The 24,419-nt window shown below is 36.3% G+C and overlaps 1 protein-coding gene across 7 annotated transcripts in view; it reads left to right on the top strand.

Annotated features, from left to right (window-relative positions):
- NUP98 (nucleoporin 98 and 96 precursor) overlaps positions 1-24,419 on the top strand; it is a 116,071-nt gene that overhangs the window by 38,322 nt on the left and 53,330 nt on the right. For 4 of the 7 annotated variants that reach the window (XM_027039683.2, XM_027039682.2, XM_027039685.2 and 1 more), the window contains 4 exons: positions 4,396-4,536; positions 10,465-10,598; positions 13,070-13,257; positions 23,385-23,501. In XM_027039683.2, coding sequence (XP_026895484.1) covers positions 4,396-4,536; positions 10,465-10,598; positions 13,070-13,257; positions 23,385-23,501 — 580 coding nt within the window. The remainder of the gene's footprint in view (positions 1-4,395; positions 4,537-10,464; positions 10,599-13,069; positions 13,258-23,384; positions 23,502-24,419) is intronic. The other 3 variants (XM_027039686.2, XM_053203619.1, XM_027039687.2) reach the window with 1 other exon arrangement.

The raw sequence follows: 24,419 nt of genomic DNA on the forward strand, positions 1-24,419 counted from the left end.
GAGCCTGATACAGGGCTCGAACCCACAGACTGTGAGATCATGACCTGGGCCTAAGCCGGAAGCTTAACTGACTGAGCCACCCAGGTGCCCCAAGTATCGTTTAATTTTTATTTTAATTAAATATGTGTGTGTTATGGGTCTCTGTGTGTTTTATATTGTGTGTTAATGGTCAAAAATGTTTCAAAATGAAAGCACCTTCATTATTCCTTATGTGATAATTCTTTGTTTCATTTTTTCATTTCCCATGGCATTTGGGGCATATATTTTTTCTGTTAGTATTCCATTGTGTGTAGATGTCTGTATATATACATAAACATATACATAAACATACACAAATACCATAATTCAGCTTTCCCCTATTGGTAGACATTTGAGCTTTTTGATATTATTAGCAATGCAGTAATGAAGATCTTCATTACATAATTTTGTGTGTGTTAGTGTTACTATGGGATTGATACTTGGGATTGTGTCAGAGTATACACACAGTTTGAATTTTGGTCAGTCTTGCTAATTTGCCTTCCAAAAAGAATGCCAGTATGAATTTTTGTTCTCATTGTGTGAAAGTGCTCATTTTTCCCATACCCTTTCCGTATTGTTGGACTTTTTCATCTTTACATCCGTGTTAGTGGAAATTGGTGTATTCTAGTGTGCATTTCACTAATTACTGGTGAAGGGTATCCTTAATGTATGTTTACTGGCCATTTGAATCTTTCAATTCCCTACTCAATATTTGATCATTGCTTCTTAATCTGTTTTTGAGAGTGTTTTAGATATTGTGGATATTAACTCTTTTGGGTTGTATGGTAGAGTTTTTTATTTGAACTTTTTAACTTATCCAAATTCTACCACTTATATTTAGCAAGAAATAAAAACTAAAAAGTTCTAAATTTTGTGCAGTGTAATCCCTAAACTTAAGCAGAATATATCATCTGACATCAGTGTTCTCTTGTAATCCTGGAGAAAAAAATTAGCTTTGGTGTGGGCAAATTAAGAGCTTTTCAAAGGTAGTTTTGACCCTAGACAGTTTGTGAACCATAAACCTAAGACCCAGGTAAGATGCTTATCCTAATGTCTGTTAGATATTTCCACTAAGTCTTTAAGCTTACTGCTTAATTTTATGGTATCATCATATACAAGTTTATTTTTATGTGGGCTAAGAGCCAAAGAGGCTTCTAGGTCTTGCAGGTTATTATCAGCAGTGCCTTTTCCTATAGTGCAAGTTATAAAATATCATGTAACTTTTTCTGATGCTATCATCTTCTCTTCCCTGATAATGTAATATCTCAGCCTTTTTATTTATTTGAATATGTTCAGTTATCCTTAAACAGTTCTACATCACAGACAACAGATCCTGTTTTTACTGCCATTATATATCCCCCATTCATGCTTTGTATAAACTAAAACCCAAATAAAATCAGTAAATAATTTTACACTCCCAAACCTTAGCAGCACTAGATCATGTAGGAAATAAGAGTTCTGAGAACCAACAAGCATACGCTGTTGGAATTCTTTGATGATCACATCTGATAAAGCAGACTTGAGGCTTTGAGAGCAGTGTGTCTGGAGATGATTGTACATAAACATCCATGTTGATGAACTCTGCATTTCAAGTAGAATAGCACTGTAGCTTTGGGTGATGTCTTTTTGGGGCATTAGCTAAGTGGGTATTCCTATGCACCTTTTGTTTGGAGTAATGAAGATTCATACTTCTGTCTCAGCAGAAGTAAAATGTCCTGTAACAAATTTTCCTGTAAAATGTATTATTCCTTGACATTTGATATTCCCCACCTCCCATGTGCTCAGACCAAGGAACCCTCATTAAATCAGGGGTGTATACGTTTCTGATTTGACAGTGATATAAAGTATCATTGTCACTATCTATAATGTGCCATTTTCTTGGTAGTTAGTAATATTGCTATCTTTTTTTTTTTTTTTAATGTTTATTTTTGAGAAAGAGAGAGCATGAGCTGGGGAGGGGCAGAGAGAGGGAGACACAGACTCCAAAGCCAGCTCCAGGCCCTGAGCTGTCAGCACAGAGCCTGATGCAGGGCTCGAACCCACGAACCATGAGACCATGACCTGAGCTGAATTCAAATGCTTCTTAACTGACTGAGCCACCCAGGTGCCCTGGTAGTTAGTAATATTAAGATATTTTAGTTCTTGGGGTGCCTGGGTGTCTCAGTCGGTTAAGCACCCAACTCTTGGTTGTGGCCCCAGGTCGTGATCTCACGGTTCATCAGTTAGAGCTCCACATAGGGCTCTATGCTGATGGTGTGGACCTGCTTGGGATTCTCTCCCTCTCTTCTGCCCCTCCTGCTTGCTCGTTCTCTCTCAAAATAAATAAATAAACTTTAAAAGATTTCCAAAAAAAAGGAGATTTTAGTTCCTAAAATTTTCCATGAAGTAGTAAGTTTAGGGTGCATCTAGTAAATTTTATTGTAATGCTAAGGTATACACAGAAAAATTTACCCAAAGCTAATAGATACCATAGATAAAATTAACTTCTAATCTCAAAAGGAATATAACCATTTTCACTTTTTTTCTTGAGCATCCTTGGAGTTTCTAGGGCCACTATGACAACATGGTGCCCCCCATATATCTGCTTTATGACTCCTACAACTAATCGTAAATATAGCTCATTTCATAAATTGACATTATTTTCCAGAATGTCCCTCAACCTGTGGACTCTTAGGAAGTCCTTTTTATTAAGCATAAAAAGCCATTTACGTAATATGAGCTAGATCTAGATAAAATATTTATTTTTCTATTGACAAATTGCAGCAGTATGCAGGCAGGTCAATTTATGATAGTCTCTTTCCAGGTGACCTGAACCTCCCAGTGCCTTTTTTATTCTTTTATTGGTTATTGAAATACAGTGATTTTTAGACTGTTTCATGGTTCTTCATCCAGGGCTCTTACAAAGGTGAAGGAAATGCATACCCATCCAGATGAGAAATTTTTGTCTATTTTATATATTCGTTTTTCTTCTAGGTTTTTGTTCATTGGTAAGGAGGTATTTGCTACCTGGAAAAATAAAGAATTCTGAAATTTGTGCTGTAAAGTATGTCTTTCAAGGAAGTAAATTCAGGTTTTCTGTTAATTTTCACCAATTTCTGATGGTTTGGGATTTTAAAAGAAGCCATTCCCTATTCCAAAGCTGTAGCAAAGGGATTGTCTTCTTGTTACTAATTAGACAGGGAATGTTTTGTCCATTCAGTAGTTACCCTCACTAATTTATTTTGTATGGATTCTCTGAGTATAAACTTCCTAGCCTTTTTTTGATTGCAATCTCAAAACAATTTGTATTCAGTATTTTAGATCTCTAAGTATTGTATTTCTGAAGTGGTTTTTTTCTCTCTCAAGATGCATTGATGGCGTTAAAACGAACTTTAGATCTTCCAAATTTCCAATAACTTTTTGAGGAGGAGGAGATGGAAATTTTAAAAAAATTTAATGCCAATAGATCATTCTAAATAAATTCTCCCCAGTTTCACTGCTGAGAACAAGATCCATAAGCAAGATTCATTAGACTTTAAAAACCTAAGTTTCTGCAGTGGTTTCCCCTTGGTGAAAATAAGTTCTACTCCCTCCAGTCTGATTTATGATGAAACTTGAGACTGTTTAGTAACCTCATCACAAAGCATTTAGCTTTTTATAAAACAAAACGTTTGTCTTGGTGTAAAGTAGTTTTCATGAGATAGTACACTTGAAAGTACTGCTTTTTGCTCCTCACAGATGTATTGGATTTGGTTTTCTGTAGTTTAGCCTGTATGTTAGTCAAAAAGATGACATTGTGATTGGTTCAGCTGCATATTTTGATTTGCAAATATTGATATTTAAAAATTGATTGTTTTTTAATTCTTTCAAACTTCGTGTTACTATAGTGTAGTAAAGAACCCTGGTTGTATTCAGATGCACCAAGATTTGAACCTCAGTTTCACCATCTACAACATTTGTGACAATTGAGCTAATTACTAAACACTTAGTTTTCTCATCTATAAAATGCAGATAATATGTCCTATTTCAGGCTTAGGAAGATTAAGTGAGGTACTAGCTAATATTTAATGAATATTAGTATCTACCAGTCCTCTTTTAAATGCTTAATATGTGTTTATTCATTTTAACCTTAGGATAAATATCTAAGCTACGTATTATTATCTCATGTTATAGTTGAAGAGTCCGAAGCACAGAGAAGTTAAGTGTTTTGCCTATGATGTATATAATGTTCTTAGCACAGTGCCTGGCATATAGTTAGCATTGACTGTATTAGCTCTTTTGTTGAAATGAGTGGTCATTATGAAGTTTCCAAATGTATTATATTTTTAAGTAACTGACCTCTGGTATAACATTCAAAGGATCTCCTGTGGCGCTTTTTCTTTCCTCTTGTCTCCGTAGCTCTTGGTGCTGGACAGGCATCTTTGTTTGGGAACAACCAACCTAAGATCGGAGGGCCTCTTGGTACAGGAGCCTTTGGGGCCCCTGGATTTAATACTACGACAGCTACTTTGGGCTTTGGAGCCCCCCAGGCCCCAGTAGGTAAGTGTCAGTCACTTTAGAAGGCTTTACTCAGTTGTATTTCTTGCTAATACTTAACTTGTTGACCTCATTTTCCACCCATTCCATCCCCCTACCAAAGCAGTACACAAACACACTTAAACAGTCATGTAGTACAGAAGGGTTTGTAACGGATCTTGGCCTTCTCCACTTCCCCACTCCCAGGCTTAGTCCCCCAAAGAAACCACTTTGTTACAGTCACTTTGTTTCCTGGTGTATAGTTAAGTTCATATCTCTAAACGATGTGCTTATGTTGATATGTTTTGCTTTATTAAGTTTTAATTTAACTTATTAATAGTAGATGAGAAATTTAGCTCACTTGTCCTCTGTGTTCTTTATTCATTTCTAACATAGCTGTATTACTAAATTCCCTAAGTTTAGTTTTGTCTACTGAAGTGTTTTTCATACTTACTCATTTGAACAGCCTTACCCAGTTTTTGCCCCCTCTGTCTACCACCTTTATTATTATTATTTTCTAACTTAAAATGAACTTTTTAGCTTAAATAGCTTTTTAAAAGAAAGTTGTTCTGTTGGCTGGCATAAACATACCACCTGGCATACGTAGGGTAACTGAGTGAATGAATGAGACAGAATGAAAGTAAGTCTCTTTACCATTAAGTTCATCTCCTGTACTATCATGACCCGTGTACCACATTTTGATAAGGCTTTTGCAAATTTAAGCTGTGTCCCTACATTGTTTTTCTTATTCTATCACCTGAGAGACAGTATTTCTTGAGTTCTCTTGGTCAAGGAAGAGTATTAGTGCCTTTTCTCACCCTTCTTTTTCCTCTTCTTTTGTCATGTTTATATTTTCATATTGATAACATTGATAATGTATTCTGTCCTATAGTTATTAATTTTTTCTTAGATTAAAGAATAAAAGTTTTAATGTGAGCGTAGCATTTTATTACAACTATGAAAACACTGCTGCCCAGCCAAGTACACCTTTCTCATACAGCTTTTTCTTTCTCCTAGAATTTCTTTTTTCCCTTTGCATTACCAGCCCTTATCACCTTCCTGAACCAGTCCAAATTCTTAAGGTTTCAGAATTCTTTTTTACTCTGAATACATCATTTCTTGATCCCTCTGTTCTCCTGCAGAAGTATGAACTCTGATTATTCCCTGGGCCTTCAGCATTGCTCCTGATACTCCCTTCAAGTTTACTCAGTGAGAACTGTTCTGTCCTGAATGTAGGGTTTTCCTCTTTATTTCCTGGAATGTATTTTTAAGTAAATTACATATGAAAGATAAACTTTGATCACTTACAATTCTGACAGTACAGAACCTTTTTTGTTCCTCACGCTTTAATATTATGGAATTCTGTGAAAATAATTTATCCTCAGAACTTGGACTATATTCCTTTCATTAACCATTATTTGTTGAGAAGTCTAATGCCTTTCTGATTCTTGAGACTTGTTCCATTCCCCACAAGGACTTAGGATTGTCTCTTTGTTCGGAAATGTCACTGAATTGCTTATACCTTTTCTATCTTAATTGTTAATTTTTTTCTTTTTCTTTTTTTTAAAGAGAGAGAGCGCACGAGCTGGTTATAAGGGCAGAGAGAGAGAATCTTAAGCAGGCTCCATGCTCAGTGAGGAGCCCAATCATGACCGCCAAAATCAAGAGTCAGACGCACAATCTACCTAACCACCCAGGCGCCCCTCTACGTTAATGCTTGATTTTTAAACTGTGTTTCTATTTTTTTAGATTTTCTACTGTCTTCTAAATCATTTTATTTATTTTGAGAGAGACAAAGAAAGTGTGAGGGGCAGAGAGAGAGAGAATGCCAAGCAGGCTCTCTGCTGCCAGTGCAGAGCCCGATGGGGGGCTTGATCTCAATAACCATGAGATAATGACCTGAGCTAAGTCAAGAGTCAGACACTTAACTGACTGAGCCACCCAGGCATCCTGAATTTTTATTTTTAACTTACATGAATTATTTCTCATTCTTCGAAACTTCTTTTTTTTAAGTATCCTGTTCTTAGATGCCGTTATTTCTTGAAACTTTGAATTTGTTAATTGGCATTAAAAATTTTTTTAGGACTCTTCTGTGCCTTACCTCTTCAGGGTTATTTTTGCTTTGGTCTTATTCTTTAATGCTCCGTGATCCTTACCATTTAAGAATAAAATAATAAAAAGCTTATTGGCAACTTATGTATATGGGTAGAGCTTGTTTACCAGTAAGCTTCACTTTAAGGTGCGTAGTCCAGAAACCAGCTATTGTCCAAGGGTCCCCTGATGATTAGAATGCCACATTCTTAGCTCTGGGATGATGCAGGTACTGAAACTAGTTGCCCTTGTTCTTTCCAAGTATTAACTTTGTTTCATCAGAGGCAAACTCTCTGATGTTTGGCTTATCTGTTAAGCATCAGGGATTAGGAGGATGAAGGTATAGGTGTTTTGTACATGTACTTTACATTGATTTATCTCTCCTGCTTTCAGTCTCACTTCATCAAACTTGGTGTCATTGAATCCCTAATCTTTCTGGGATTCTCCAGGGCAGATAAGCTCTATGTTGGGCTGTAATCGCCTATGAATGTACTCTAAACGTAGTTCGCTGTATCCTGCTTTGTCACTCCTCTGTCCACTTCTTTCCCCTAGAAATTTGTTATATTTTATCAAATGCTCATTTGTTACTTCCCATTCTTTGTTGGTGTGCGTTATATAGATACATTTTAATTTGTTTTAAACATAGATTTTACTTAGATCTTTGGAAGTAGTGGAGGTGAATTAGAATTCCAGTTGACCTCCGGGTGCCTGGGTGGCTCAGTCAGTTAAGCGTCTGATCCTGTTTCGGCTCAGGCCATGATCTCACAGTTCATGGGTTTGAGACCCGCATCGGGCTTTGCACTGGCAGCAGGGAGTCTGCTTGGTATTCTCTCCTTCTCTTCCCTCTGTCCCTCCCCCCATGCATGCACGTGTACTTGCTCTCTCAAAAATAAATAAATACAAACTTTAAAAAAATAAAATAGGGCGCCTGGGTGCCTCTTTTGGTTAAGTATCTGACTCTTGATTTCAGCTCAGGTTGTGATTTCACAGTTGTGAGATCCCCATGTCATGCTCTGTGCTGGGTGTGGAGCCTGCTTAAGATTCTCCTTCTCCCTCTGCCCCTCCCCCACTTGTGTGTGCAGGCACTCTTCTTTCTCTCTTAAAAAAAAAATCAGCTTTATCATTAAAAGTGATATTTTCAGTTTTATTTCTTTTCCTTAGTTTTAGTTGTTTTCACTAGAAAGGGTACCATACATATTTGTAACCTGCCATTTTTACTTGGATAGTACTGTGTTTTGAATGGTTTTTGATAATCCATCTTCTAAAATCAATTAAAAGGTCCTGACACAAGCATTTAATAGTATAGTTACATGTAGTAGTGTCACCACAAACTTAAAAGTAGTTATGTTGACTTTTAGAATGTACATCTTTGCATCACAGGACACTTAACTGTAAGGTGCTTTAGAGTTTATATGAGTCTGAGTCCACTCTTAACGGTGGGAGTCCCTCAGTTACAGTTTTCCAAATCAGTCTAGTCCATTGTTTTGTTCAGGTTGATTAGAAATCAAAACATGCCTCCGTAGAATTTCCACTCAGTGGTTCTAAGCTAAGCAAACCAGTTTGTTACAGTTTTTCTTGCAGTAACCCTGTTGTCTTTCTTCAAGGTAAAATATCATCAGTTTTTTCTATTCTCAGACTTTGATTTTATACCTTTTCCTATCCCTTTAATCATTTGGTAATGATGAGTCTTCTCAGTATGTTGTCAAATTATTGTGACCAGAATTGAATATTTATAACACAAATGGTAGTTTAACAAATGCTTACATGCTTGTGAGTTCTCTTATTTTTGGTAACATATTAGCTCTCTTGTCTGTATATGTAAATCATACAGTTAACTTAGAGAAGATTTCATATTTAAACCTACAAAAATAAAAATATCCTCACACACTTTCCTAATTATGTTTAGATTTGTTAAAGGAGTTCTTACTCTTTTGAGTAAGCCCAGGTGGGGTGAACTATTATACTTGTTAATGATGGGATGAGCTGGTGCAGGTCAGCATTATTTTTAATGGATAATTGGCTGTCAAATACCAAACTTGACTAGTGAATATTAGAGTTCTTTTAAATTTTTTTAACATTTATTTATTTATTTATTTTAATTTTTTTTTTTTAACATTTATTTATTTTTGAGACAGAGAGAGACAGAGCATGAACGGGGGAGGGTCAGAGAGAGAGGGAGACACAGAATCTGAAACAGGCTCCAGGCTCTGAGCGGTCAGCACAGAGCCCGACGCGGGGCTTGAACTCACGAACCTCGAGATCATGACCTGAGCCGAAGTCGGACGCTTAACCGACTGAGCCACCCAGGCGCCCCTGGAGTTCTTTTAAAAACATCCAGGTTTTCTTGAATTTCCTTGAATAGTCCACAGAATAACACTGTGCTGTTATTGTGTGGTACTGTGTACCAAAACTGCTTTTCTAAATCTTTTCCCTGCTGATGGTCTTAAATCGGATTTAGGAACTTTCCAGTACAGATGATTTATTATATGCTCCTAAAATGGACATCTCCTCTGGGTTTCACAATCTTGAGCAAACTTGCATTCTCTGCTGATATATTAGTATGCAGTGTTTTAGTATTTAATTGATAAATCTGATTTTAAAAAAGCTTAATTTGACTAAGGTGGATCTACCCCTTTTTCATTAATTTAGCTTTAGCTGTCCTGGATTTGTTGTTGCTGCTGCTGCTGTGGTTTTTTCCTCTATTATGAGTACTAAAATTCTCCAAATGTTTTGTTTGTGGCACTTCTTTAATGTGGATTACCTAATATATTTTGGTGTTAGCCGTCTTTTTAAAAATTTATAAAGGAAAAAAGTATTTTTATCTCTAAGATGACTTAAGTATGATTTGACTTTTTATCAGTATTTTTGAAAATACTAATTTTGTAAAGCAGTTTCTTCATCAATCAAGATATAGTACCGATAGTTGTGGGGTTTGTTTTGTTTTTACTGTGTATGATTATAGATTATCATTCCTTGTCTGTTCCCTGAATTCTCTGTGACTAATGACATGTTTTTACACTTAGAAAATTAGATTAATTGGAGTGATACTTTTTCTTTCAATTTACTTGAATGTAATAGGAATATTAAATGTAAATAATAAACATATAAGGACACCTTAGCAACTATCTTCATTTTTTTATATGCCACTTTCTTCCTCTAGTCTTAGTTATTCTGCAATTTTTACTTATTAAATCAAAGGTGTTTCCTTATTTCTACAGTGAAACACATTGTCATTATTTTTAATACCTACTTAACCCACCATATTGATGTGTCATGATTTTTACAGCTGTTAATGTTGGACATAGGTTGTTCCCAAGTCTTAACTATAACAGATAATATTCATCACTTACAAACATTTCTTTATTTTGTTTCTAGTTTAATGAAGTCCTTGGGTTAAATTTCCATGATGGAAACAAGTAGGCTAAAAAACATAAAAACAGTACTTGTTTTATGTACTGTCATACCGTTTCTTTTAGACAGAGTAAACCAATTTGTAATGTTTCTAGAAGTCAAAGACTGTAACTCTTTCTATACAGCTGTGGCACTGATAGATAATGACGTAGGTATAATATATTTTTTCAGGGTTGTTTTAAATTTTATTTCATTGATTATTGACAGTGAACACTTAAGTAAAAATTTTTGTGTGTTATCTCTTATGAAATGTCTCTTCATATCTTTGACCCATTAGTTTTTTGATTGTTGGTTTTCTTCACAGTTTGCTCCTCTGCTTCCCACCAGTAATGCTGTTGAGTGAGTCTGAATGTTTTGAAGGTGTTTCCAAAACCGTTGTGTTCTCTTGCTATAAATGCATTGGATCCTTGGACTGATAATCTTGCTTTTTCTTTTCTTTTTTTAAAAAAGCTTTGACAGATCCCAATGCTTCTGCTGCCCAGCAAGCTGTTCTCCAGCAGCATATCAATAGTCTAACATACTCACCTTTTGGAGATTCTCCTCTCTTCCGGAATCCCATGTCAGACCCTAAAAAGAAAGAAGAGGTAAATTTAAGGATGCTTTTATAAAGTTTATTCTCAGGTTAGGAGAAACTAGCTGTGTAGAATGTAATTTCTTACATATATAGCCTAAGCAAAGCTAGGTGTAGTTAAGTTTTTAAGACACATTATGCTTTTTTCTGGGCAAAAAATTATGTTTGGAATTATTATCTGGAGGGCAGCATGGCAGTGAAATGAACACTGGACTGGAGATGAGGGCTGAGACTTTCAATAGCTCTGAACTAAGGCATGTATTATTATTCCCATTTTATAGTTGAGCAAACCTAAGGCTCAGAGAGGCTGATTTTCCTAAAATAATGCTGTTAAGTGGCACATCAATATCTTTTCTCCTGGTTTCTGCAGTTAACTTTGTCTTAATCTTTTATGCTCTAGTGTCAAAGTAATAATCTTTTGCTCACTGTGGTGTGGTGTTAAAAGTAGTCTTTGGTCTGTTTGATCATTGTGTTACCATGTACAACTGATGAGACCTTGAGCATGTTATTTTGCCTCTGAATGTGTTTCCTCATCTGTAAAATGGGAATGGTAATACTGTTTAGTGTTCAGAATTAAATGAGATGATGCATACCTGGCTTATAGTAAGTTGATCAGTCTATAGCACTTCAATCATTTCTGTCATCTTATTTCTCCCTCAGCTGGCTATTGAATTAACCTTGGTTTTTTTTTTTAATTTTTTTTTTTTAATGTTTTTATTTATTTTGGGGACAGAGAGAGACAGAGCACGAGTGGGTTAGGGGCAGAGAGAGAGGGAGACAGAATCTGAAGCAGGCTCCAGGCTCTGAGCCGTCAGCACAGACCCTGACGCAGGGCTCGAACTCAGGGACTGTGAGATCATGACCTGAGCTGAAGTTGGACACTCAACCAACTGAGCCACCCAGGCGCCCCTTGAATTAACCTTGTAACTAGATATAATGAGAAGATAGGAACTTAAAGTGCTTTTTAACACGCTGTGTAAATGTAAGTTGTGCTTAGATGAACATTGTGTGTTAGTGGCGCAGCATAATTTTAGGCCTAAACATGTGCTGGTCACTGTGTTCAGTACTGAGGATACAAAATGAAAGCAAGAACTTACTCTCTGAGAACTTGCTATTTAGTGAGGAAGATCAGATCTGTTAAGGTGTTTAAATTTACTCAAGCTCAATATAGTATATACAGTCAGCTGATGAATGGATAAACAAAATGTTGTAGATCTATATGATGAATATCATTCAGTCATAAAAAGGAATGAAGTACTGATACATACTGTGTATGACATGGATGGACCTTGAAAACATGCTAGGTGAAATAGACCAGACACAAGAGGCCACATGATTCCATTTATATAAAATGCCTAGAATAGGCAAATTTATACAGACAGAATAGATTCATGTTTGCTGAGTTTTAAGGGCTGGAATCGGGAGGCACAGCATTTCTTTTTGGGGTGAGGGGAATGTTTTGGACTTAGATATTGGTGGTTCTTGCACAACTTATTAAATATACTAAAACCCACTGGATTGTATGCATTAAAATGGTAAATGTTATGTTAAAGAAGAGTATTTAAAGTTTGATAAGGCTTTGCAAAAGAGGTCACATTTAACTTTTTTTGAGTATGTATGTAGAAGTTGGTAGGTCTAAGTCAAGATATTCCAAGCAAAGGCACACAATTGTGAAATATCACAAAAAATATCTAGGAAGGTTCACTGTTGCAGACAGTTTCACACTGGTGCAAACAGTTTACACTGTGACGAGAACAATGAATTGTGACAGGTTTTATATGTTAGACATTGTTGTTTCAAGTGGTTGTATAATCCCATGTATAATGTTTAGGAAAACAAATATAAAACATCCCGAAGATGCTATAGAAGCATAATAAAGGTGCCATCAAAATCAACTTGAAGTGGTTTTTTTTGTTTGTTTAATTTAATGTTTATTTAGTTTTTGAAAGAGTGTGCGTGCACAAGCTGGGGAGGGGCAGAGAGAGAGCAGGAGACACAGAATCTGAAGCAGGCTACAGGCTCAGCACAGGGCTCAGACTCACAGACTGCGAGCTTATGCCTGAGCTGAGGTCAGACGCTTAACCGATTAAGCCACCCAGGCATCCCTGAAGTCTTAATTTAGTTGTGTCTCTTCCACTAACTTGTAATTTCCTCAAAAATCAGGGGAAGTGATTTTATTATTTTTATTGTGAGTGCTTAGTGTTTGACTCATGGCAATTAGCAGTGTTTACTAAATGATGAATAAATGAAAGCTATTATTTTTTCAGAGTGATTTGGATTGCGTGGAAGTTGAATAGCAATTCATGGGCACATCTCAGTTTATTTTGAAGTGTGACATTTTTGGTTTAGTTGAAAAATAAACAGAGGTATCTAGTTGGGTGACTGGCAGATAGGAGATTTGAACTCTATTCTTACAAGTTTTTTAAGGCCAAAACAATGCCTTTGAATTAAACTAGAACTGTCCTTGATGGTTTTGTTTTTCAGAGATTGAAACCAACAAATCCAGCAGCCCAGAAGGCTCTCACTACACCCACTCATTATAAACTAACACCCCGTCCTGCCACCAGAGTTCGACCAAAGGCTTTACAGACAACAGGCACAGCGAAGTCCCATCTGTTTGATGGGCTGGATGATGATGAGCCATCCTTAGCCAATGGAGCATTCATGCCTAAGTGAGTTTACTTTTGTCAGCATAAATTAAGTGTGAATATTAATTTAAGTACAAAATAATATATAATTATTTACCTGAATGTAATAGAAATGTTGTGTTTAGGTTTTTGTTTTTAACTTGAAAAATAGAGAACATTACAGATCATAAAAGTGACCTGATCATTCCTAAGGGTGACCATGGTTAACATAAAAATATTTAGATTAATATGTTTCTAGTTTTACATATGCATGTTTTTTGTTTTATTTTGAGAATTTAGTCCTTGCATAATTTTATTTTTTTTATTTAAAAAAAATTTTTTTTTTAACGTTTATTCATTTTTGAGACAGAGAGAGACAGAGCATGAACAGGGGAGGGTCAGAGAGAGGGAGACACAGAATCTGAAACAGGCTCCAGGCTTTGAGCTGTCAGCACAGAGCCCGACACGGGGCTCGAACTCACGGACAGTGAGATCATGACCTGAGCCGAAGTCGGACGCTTAACCGACCAAGCCACCCAGGCGCCCCTGCATAATTTTATTTTTAATCAGAAGATACTTTTTTCTTAAAACTTAAATTGGCCAAACCAATTAAGAAGAAGCTCTCTACATATTTTTATATTTCCATACATACAGGTATTGAACCAATAATAATTACATAGGAAAAAATACACAAAGTATGTAGAAGAGCTGTTGGTAAACATTTAAAATTAAATTTAAATTATGCAGTAGAGCAAATATGTCCTAGAGTGCTAACATGAACATGGAAATAAAATGAAAAATACATAGCAAATTGCTACCAGTAGTTAACATTTGGAAATGTAATTTCAGAGCATTTCATTTCTCCGTTATTTTTCTAGATACATAGTTGGACACACAGATGCATACTCTGGCTTTTTTTTTTTTTTTTTTTTATTTAAGTAATACCTACACCCCACATGGGACTTAACTCATGACCCTGAGTTCAAGAGTCGCATGTTTCTCTGACAGAGCCAGCCAGGTGCTTCTACACAGGTTTTGTTTTGTTTTTTGTTTTTGTTTTTTAAGTTGATTTATTTAGAGAGAGACAGAGGAGGGGCAGAGAGAGGGAATCCCAAGCAGGCTCTACGCTGCCAGTGCAGAGCCCCACATAGGGCTTGATCCCACGAACTGTGAGATCTCAAGTCAGCTGTTTAACTGGCTGAGCCACCCAGGTGCCCCTACAGATGCTTTTTTAACAGCAAGTACTTTAATCAGAAGAGTGTGGTTTTGGCCTTTTTTTTTTTCTTTTTTTTTTTTTTAAGCTGTGGAGAAAAAGTGGAAATTCATCACGTGCAGCTCTTTATTTATGAATGTTACTAAGTTAAAAAAAATTACTCTTTCCTTAAAAATATGGTGGGCTACTGCTTCAGAAAAGATGGAAAGTCCATTTTCATACAGTTCTTAGCATATCATTGGATTATTTTGAAGGCAGGGACTGTGTATGATTCATGTTTATGTGTCAGCATTTAGCAATTTGTTTGGCACAGAAAAGATTAGGGTGGGAAGGTACACATTTTGCTGGTAATACCACCCATATCCCCTTCTTGGCTTCCACTTCTGTGTTACTGCTCTCAACTGTCTTAATGTATTAGAAATATTTTACACGATTCATCTCTCCTTCCTTTTTTTTTTTTTTTTTTTTTTTTTTTTTTGAGAGAGAGAGAGGGCGCAAGTGAGTGAGGGGCAGAGAGAGACAGAGAGAGAGGCAAGGCTGGTGCTCCCCCCATGTGGGGCTCGTGCTCACAAACTATGAGATCATGACCTGAGCTGAAGTCAGGTGCCTAACTGACTGAGCCACCCAGGGACCCTCCTTCCTTGATTCTTTAATTGACTTCCAGGAACCCCACACTTGCCTAGTTTTCTTCCTACTATACTGGTTGCCCTCTGTCTCCTTGGCTGGTTCCTCCTCTACTCAACCTCTTAAAATTGGAATGCCCCTGAGCTCAGTTCTTGATCACATTTTCTTTACTGTCTCAGAGTGATTTAATTTAGTTTCATAGCTTTGTATGTCATCTATAGTCTGATGATTCCCAAACTTCTATCTCCACTCCGGACCTCTCTCCCAAACTCCGGATTTTTATATACAGCCCTACTCAGCATCTCCATTTGGATGTCTAAAAGATATTTATTTCAAAATTAATGTTTACAACACTGAACTCCTCATCTTCCACCTCAAACCTGTTACATCCAAACTTCTATCAGATAATTGCATTTCTGTCATTCTAGCTGCTCAGGCCAGAAACTTTGGAATCCTTTACTTCTTTCATATGTCCCACATCTAAACCATCAGCAAATCTTCTTTGTTGTACCTACAAAGATTACCCAGCATCTGACCAATTATTAACCACTCTACTACCACTGTACTACCCTGATCCAAGCCATCATCATCTCTTCACTGAATTATTACAATATTCTCCTGATCTTTCAGCTTTTACCCTTACCCTTCTGTATTCTATTCTGAATGTAGCTAGAGATCTATTTGAAGTGTTAAGTCATATCATGTCACTCTTCTCTTCAAAACTGTGTGGTGATTGATTTTTTACTCAGAGTAAAAGCCAAATTCTGTGCAATGGTGTGTAAGGTACTGTAAGATCTGACCTTCCATTACCTGTATGAATGCGACTACTACTACTCTCCATTGTCTACTCCACTCTAATTTTACTGCCTCCTTGCCACTGTTAGGACAGAAAAGCCATGTGTTGCCTTTCAGTCTTTGCCCTGCTTGTTCTTTTTGCATTGAAACACTTCTTCCGATAAATCCTTATAGTTAACCCTCAGTGTTTAGTCACATGTCCCCTCAATGAAGATTACTTGGACCAGTCTATTGAAAATCGCACTCATCTTTTCTCTTGTCAGCATTCCCCCCACATTCTTCTCATCCTTCTTTTTCTTTCTTTCTCATACCTTCTAATATGTAATTTATTTTTAGTTTTCTTTCTGTTCTCTCGCTCTAGAACATGAGTTCTATATAGGTAGGTACCCTTGTTTTGTTCTGTCATTTAAAGTGTCTGAAATAGTTCTTGTTACTTAGTAAGTAATCAATGAATGTTGAACATCTGAATGCATCTTAGGCATAAAGGGAGCTAAATAATAGCATAGAATCCCACAACTTCACTCTTATGCCAGTTATGGGGAAGGGTCTTAGAGGTGGAAATATTCTAAGCCAGGAATAAGAGGATGGAGATCATAAAGGTCTTTCTAGTTTATGCTGTCAGCTTTCCATGATTGAGTTGTTAGAATCTAGAATGTAGTGTTAACTGTATTTAACTATCTAAAGGAAATGGCAGATGCTACTGTTCACTTCCTAAACCAAACCTTGGGCTACCACTTTATAACTCTGTAAACAGTTGCCATATAATACCACAGATGGTAAAAGATTAATGAAGGACTTTATAAGTATGGCCGCCACTAGAACAGCACTCTGCTCTGAAAGATGAATTTGATAGATTAACGGTGTGAGAACCTTTTCAGTGCCACATCTTTTTCCTTTTGCCTTTTCATTCTAGTCAGAGGAATTTACTATAGAGCAAGCCAGTAATTATATTTATTCTGAGTGACAAAAATTTGAAAATACTCTTTAAAAAAAATTTTTTTTTTAATGTTTATTTTTCAGAGAGAGAGAGCGCACACGCGCGCGAGCTGGGGAGGGGCAGAGAGAGAGGGAGACACAGAATCCAAAGCAGGCTCCAGGCTCTGAGCTGTCAGCACAGAGTCTGATGCAGGGCTCAAACCCATGAACCGCGAGATCATGACCTGAGACGAAGTCAGACACTTAACTGACTGAGCCACCCAGGCACCCTGAAAATATTCTTTAATTCATGTGTATGTTCCTTCATTCAACAAACATATATCAAGTAACTACTAAATGCCAAGTGTGATGGGCACTGGGAATGCAACTAAGAACAAAATTCATTCCTCTGTCACCCAATTCATAATCTGTGAGGGGAGAGAGATGTTGACAGTAATTACAAGTGAGACAAATGACAGAAAGAAGCAGAGATTGCCACTGTAGGAGAGACTAATAGCATGATGAAAGAAAGCTGCTCTGAAGATGTGCTATTTAAATTGAGGATGGAGGGGCACCTGGCTGACTTGGTGGAGCATAGAACTTTTGATCTCCAGGTTGTGAGTTCGAGCCCCATGTTGGGCATAGAGATTACGTTAAAAATAAATAAACTGAAGAGGGTTAGGGAGGACTGTCAGAGGGAATATTTTGCTGTGTTTCTGGTTTAAATATGCCTATGTTTCTTTTTTTTCAAGTAACAGGTTTGCTTAATTTTTTTTAATGTTTATTATTTTGAGAGAGAAAGAGAGCGCAAGTGGGGGATGGGCAAAGAGAGAGGGAGACACAGAATCTGAAGCAGGCTCCAGGCTCCAAGCTGTCAGCACAGAGCCCAACGTGGGACTCGAACCCACTAACTGTGAGATCATGACCTGAACCGAAGTTGGACGCTTAACCGATTGAGACACCCAGGCACCCCTAGTTAAGAGTTTTATTTTCCAGTATTATTTTGAATATTTGTTTTAAACATAACTTACTTGAATTCATGGTATTCTATCTTGTATTTGCCAAATCAGGGTTTCTTTCCCCCCTCCATTTACGTAAAATACTAGAAGATGCGAGTCGTCGTTATGGCGATGGTAGGAAGGAGAGATTACAAGGAGTACAAGGAAACTTTTGGGTATGATGACTGTGTTTTTCTGGATTATGATAATGGTTTCACTGGTGTACACAGATGTCAAAACTTATCAAATTGTACAATTTAGTATGTGGAGTTTACTGTACGTTAGCTATGAACTAATAAATGTAGCAAGGTTTGTGGGATACAAGTTCACTGTATGAAAGTCAATTTTGGGGTGCCTGGGTGGCTCAGTCAGTTAAGCAGCTGACTTTGGCTCAAGTCATGATCTCACCGTTAGTGAGTTTGAGCTCCACATATGGCTCTCTGCTGCCAGCATGGAGACCGGTTCAGACCCTCTGTCCTCCTCTCTGTGCCCCTCGCCAGCTTGTGCATGTGTGCACTCTCTCTCAAAAAAAAAAAGAAAGGAATGCTTGGGTGGCTCCGTTGGTTGAGCGTCTAATTTCAGCTCAGCTTGTGAACTCAAGGTTCATGGGTTCAAGCCCCTGCATTGGGCTCTGTGCTAACAGCTCAGAGCCTGGAACCTGCTTCTGATTCTGTGTCTCCCTCTGTCTCTGCCCATGCCCTATTTGTGCCTCTCTCTCTCTCTCTCTCTCCCTCTCTCTCAAAAATGAATAAATGTTAAAAAAAAATTTTTTAATTAAAAACATAAACCTTTAAAAAAATCAATTTTATTACTACATACCTTTCTAGCTATATTCCTATAAGCCAGTTGAGAGCAGTGACTTAACTATGGCAGAATATACATGAATCTGTCATTTGTTTTTATTTATGAAGTATTTCATTGTTGAAATAAACTTAGTCTTTGAAGTCACATAGTTTTGCTTTCCCAAATTAGTTTTGCTACACTCTGTTCTTTGTACCTAACTTCATATTTCTGGTCTCAGTCCTCTTCACTTTTGCCTGGCACTGTTTTTATGTTTTATGTTTGGTTCCTTATCTTCTAGTTGAAAGTATGTTCTTCATGTGAAATATTTAATCAGTCTCCCCACCCTGGTTGCTGTGTTTCAGTCTGTTGTAGCTGGTGTTTTTTTATGATTGTCAAGTTGTCCCATCTTGGCTGGCAAAAGTGGGGTGTTCAGGAGAAGTTCTTTGCACATAGGCTCTGATAGTGTTTGATAATTTCTTTGCTTATTAGGATTCACTGTGTAAAATTTTGTCCAGGATTTCTTACCATCTGTGTTAATGACTTAGATTGCCTTGAATTTTCCTTTCCTACATGTTTTTTTTTTCAAATGTTTTTATTTATTTCTGAGAGAGAGAGAGAGAGAACAAGTAGGGGAGGGGCAGAGAGAGAGGGAGAAACCGAATCTGAAGCAGACTCCAGCCTCTCAGCACAGAGCCTAACGCGAACCAGGAGATCATGACCTGAGCCAAAGTCAAACGCTTAACTGACTGAGCCACCCGGGTGCCCCTCTTACCTAATTTTAGTATAAAGTTTTTGCTGACCTTTTAAACAAATTGGGGAGTATTTCCTCCTTCTATTGTCTGGACAAGTTTATGTAAGATAGACCTTTTTGGGTTTTGTTTATATTAAATATAGAGTACTAGTGAAGGTATATGGGCCTGAAGTTTTTTTTGTAGTAAGGCTTGGTTTTGGTTTTTTTCTTAATTATTAACTTATATAAAAGTTAATAGGGTATTGAGCTTTTTTATTTTTTGAGTCACCTTTGGCAAGTTATGTTTTTATAACGTTTGTTCATTTCAACTAAAATGTCAAATTCATTGGCATAAAGTTGTTAAAAAGTATCCTTACTATCTTCTTCATTTCACTAGAATCTATGGGGATATCCCCATTTTCATTTCTGACAAAGATGTGTGTGTGTGTGTGTGTGTGTGTGTGTGTGTGTGTGTGTGTGTTGGTGTCTGTGTTCTCAGCCTGGTCATGGATCTACCAGTTTTACTGATTTCAAAGAACTAACTTCTGACTTTTATTGATGCTCCCGATCCTGTGATTGTTTTCTATTTTATAAACTTTTATTTATATTTTCACTAATGTTTATTTTCATTTTGTCTTCAGTTCCTTCCTTTCTTCCTCCCCCCCCTTTTTTTTGGTATTTAATTTCCTGTCCTTTTTACAAATAGACGCTTAGTTTTTTGATTTTCAGCTTTTCTTCTTTCCAAATACATGTATTTAAAGATATAAATTTCCTTTTAGTTCAGCTATATTTGTGTTCTCTAAGTTTTGATATGGAGTACTCTTTATCATCCAGGTAATAATTACATATGAATCAAATGCTTCTAATTTTCATGGGGGAGGTATTTTGAGCCTTGGATTATATGAGTATGAATTCTTAACATGGAGACTTTTAAGCGATTGTTTTGTTAGTGATTTCTAGTTTATGTTCAAAAAAGGTACTCCAGGTGATTTTGATTCTCTGAAATTTGTGGCTTGCTTTTATGATCCCAACATATGGCTAGTTTTTTTAATATTCCATGTGTATTTGATAAAACTATAGGAGCATCTGGGTGGTTCAGTTGGTTAAGCGTCTGATTCTTGATTTCACCTCGGGTCATTGTCTCATGGTTCATGGGTTTGAGTCTTACATCAGGCTTTGTGCTGACAGTGTGGGGTCTACTTGGGATTTTCTCTCTCTGTCTCTCTCTCTACCCCTCCCACACACACACAATCTCTCTCAAAATAAATAAATAAATAAACTTAAAAAAAAAAAAAAGATATTTGTTGGGGTATGGTCTTAAATTAGGCTAGGCTTGCTAATCATTTGGGTCTTCAATATTCATACTGATTTTTCCTTTTTTCCTTTTTTTTTTTTTTTAGTTACTTTATTTCCTTAACTTCCAATATCACAAAAAATGAACACATGTACAGTTCCCTAAATTTATCCATTTTAATACTTAACAGGGTTTACAAATGTACGTCTGAATCACTTGTGTTTTACTTAAGTATTTTTTTTACTTAATAATTCTTGTTGTAAAGTATAAATAAAAATGGTTAAAATGATAAATTTTATGTTAAGTGTACAATTCAGTGGCATTAAGTACATTCACAGTATTGTGTAACCATCACAACCATTTCTAGAACTTTTTCATCATCCCAAACAGGAAAAATGCACCTGTTATGCAATAATTCTGTATTTCCTCCTCCTTTCAGTCCCTTTTAACCTCTGTATTACTTTCTGTCTGTATGAATTAGCCTATTTTAGATACTTATATAAGGGGATTCCTACAGTATTCTTTTTCATGTCTGGATTATTTTACTTGGCTTAATGTTTTTAATATTCGTAATATTGTAGCATGTATCAAAGCTTCATTGAAGCTTTAAGGCTGAATATTCTGTTGTATGGATATGCCACATTTTGTTTATCCATTCATTTGTTGTTCGATGTTTGGGTTATTCCACACTTTAGCTATGTGAATAGTGCTGTTATGAACATTGGTGTACAAGTATCTGTTTTCAGTTATTTGGGGTGTATATCTAGGATTGGAATTGTTTGGTCATTCTGTATTTAACCTTTTGAGGAACTGTCAAACTGTTTTCTACAGCACCTACACCATTTTACATTCTCAGCAGCAATGCATGTTTTCATGTTCTCCATTTGCTTGTCAGCACTTAGTATTTTCTGTTTGTGTGTGTATAATAGCCATTATACTGGGTGTGAAGTGGTATTTTGTGCTTATAATTTGCATTTCCTTTATAACTAGTAATGTTGAACATCTTACTTGCTTATTGGCCATTCATCTTCTTTGAAGAAATATCTTGTCTCCTTTTGTGTCTTTTTTAAAAATTATTTTATGTCTGTCATTTTCACAACTGCTTAAGGCAATAATTAAGAGTTAAAAGATAATGATACTGATTTACAGAGAATTTTTGCTTTTTTATGACAAGTGCTTATTGAGATGAGTCAGAACTGAACTTGTGATTTATACTTTTTACTTTTAGTTCTCTCTTAACTCCAGAGGTAAAGACTTTCCAGGTCCCAACACAGAATAAGTGGCATTCACTAGTGCCCCTAACCTCCTGGTGGCTCCAGACTCCAGTCTCTATCTCTCTAGTCCCTCAAGACTGTCAGGCACACCATCAACCTCTTAACCTTCCCCTTGGAATCAGAGAAGTCCCAAGGAGGGGCTCCTGGCTGGCTCAGTTGGAAGAGCATGTAACTCTTAATCTCAGGGTTGTGAGTTTGAGCCCCACGGGGGGTGTAGAAATCGCTTAAAATCAAAAAACAAAATTTTAGAGAAGAAAAGTCTCCAGGAGAAAAGCAATCGTAAATAACAGACACCGTTATAATAACACCTCTCTGTGCCAGTGTCCCTCCAGGTGCTGGTTCAGTCCTTTTTTACTGTCTTGTTAGCTTTCCATGCCTGTAAAGAGCTCTAGCTTTTCTGATTGTCTCTCTAGGAGGATTGGTTTGTGTTACCCATTAATAGGAAGGCAAGTTTTAATTTTCATGGAAATAACAATTCTTTATTGTCAAGTGCCTATTTCATTGGCTTATTTAATACATATTTAATGACACCATTATAATAAGGACTATAGCATACACACATTTAGAACAAATGCTGCTGACAGTTCCCATATAACTCAGTTGTTGAGATTAGAAGTAAATAGATGAGTGTTATTTATATACTGCTTGCAACTTGTATTTTTATTTTTATTTTTTTCAGTTTATTTATTTGAGAGAGAGTGTGGAAGAGGGCCAGAGAGAGAAGGAGAGAGTGAGTCCCAAGAAGGCTCCACGCTGTCAGCGCAGAGCCTGACGTGGGGCCGGAACTCACGAACTGTGAGATCATGACCTGAGCTGAAATCAAGAGTCTAGAGCTTAACCAACTGAACCGCCAGGCGCCCCTGCAGTTTGTTATTTTTAAGAGGGAGTGTAGCATATTAGTTAATCCAGTGAGTTTTTAAGTGAAGATTGATTAATATCTCTTCATATGGTTCTTTGTTTGAAGCTTATATACCACAGACGTTCTTGCCTTAAGTAAACCTTCTGTACGCAAATTTGAAATTTTGTGATTATTTGAATATCAGGGGTTTTTACTCCTATTTCTTTCTTGTCATCTTTAAAAGAAATCTTATTTAGTCAGCAAATACCTCCTTTCTATTTCTTCAAGACAGCATGCCAAGTTCTATGAAGAGACAGTCATAAATCCTGACTGTCAAAAAAGGAAGAAATGTTTAAAGAGAGAAGACATGTAGAGAATTACTCAAAACATGAGACATACTATGATGTGTTATCTAAGTGTCTGGATAAAGTGTTCAGGATTCAGTGAAGGATGACTGTTTTCAAAGGGGATTCCCCACTTTGTTTTGAATGTGCTTAGCATATTCTTCTAAACAGCAGAGTATAATATATTTGAGACCTTAAGTCCTGGTTATATATTAAAGACTGTGAATTGAACCTCTTTGGCCATTGTTATTTATGTAAGAGCTGAACGAGGGTGCTCTTTTTGACTCTGGTTTTTAAGGTAATGGCAGTGATGTGATTATGTGCACCTGAGTTCTTTTTTTTTTCTTTTGGTCTCTGTTTATAGGAAGAGCATTAAGAAGTTGGTTTTGAAAAACCTTAACAACAGCAATCTCTTTTCTCCTGTTAATCGTGACTCCGAAGATCTCGCTTCACCATCTGATTATCCAGAAAATGGGGAGAGGTAAGCCAGATTTTGTTTTGGGTTGTTCCTGGAAGAGAGCCCTGTTCTCATTCTAAAGAGATTCTAAGCTTGGAATTTACTCATTCTATAAAAATGTATGAAGTTTGGTGAATGTTGCATAGTATTACAGCATATGAGCATCTAGAAATTAAGTCCTGTTCTTGTTTTTTGAGTACTTTAGACCTTAAAATTATTGGAGTTCTTCTGATTCAGTTTTGCATAACTATTTTGGTATCCGTGCATGTCATTTTGAACCAGGGTTCTCACACATTTGACACCCTTCACCACCTTTAAAATGAACGATATCTTGTTTGTGATCATTATCAAAGTGATACATGGTCACTGTAACCAAACCAAAAAAATAAGTAGTAAGTATACAAGTGTATAAAGGAGGAAGTGGAAATAGTCACCCTTGATGTCTTTTCTTAAAATTTTGAAATTTGTTTATATAGATATTGTAGAGATAGGCATGAATGATGCAATGTTTTATAGCTTGCTTATTTTTATTTATTTTATTATAAATACGTTTCTATATCAATATGAATATATATATGCCTCTTTTTTAATTACTTGGTAGCCATTATTGTGAATATATGATAATTAGTTCCCCATTAGAAGACATTTAGATTATTTTGATATTCCTATATTCAGAGTAATGCCTCAGTGAAAAATTCTATTTACATCTTTGCACTCCTGTTTTTGTTTTTTGTTTTTGTCTCTCGGGATAAAATTCTAGTTTGATTTTTCATGAACGAAGCATTTTCTAATACCTTGCTGATAATAATATTGAAAACCTAAAATTTTTCAATTTTTTTAGTTTGAAATTCACCACTCTTATTTGACCTTACATAGTAGAGTGCCTTTTTTTTTTTTTTTAACTAAAAATTGGGAAAATTGGGATGCTCAGATCACTCATTC

This window comes from Acinonyx jubatus, chromosome D1 (genome assembly GCF_027475565.1).
Source record: "Acinonyx jubatus isolate Ajub_Pintada_27869175 chromosome D1, VMU_Ajub_asm_v1.0, whole genome shotgun sequence".
NCBI lineage: Eukaryota > Metazoa > Chordata > Mammalia > Carnivora > Felidae > Acinonyx > Acinonyx jubatus.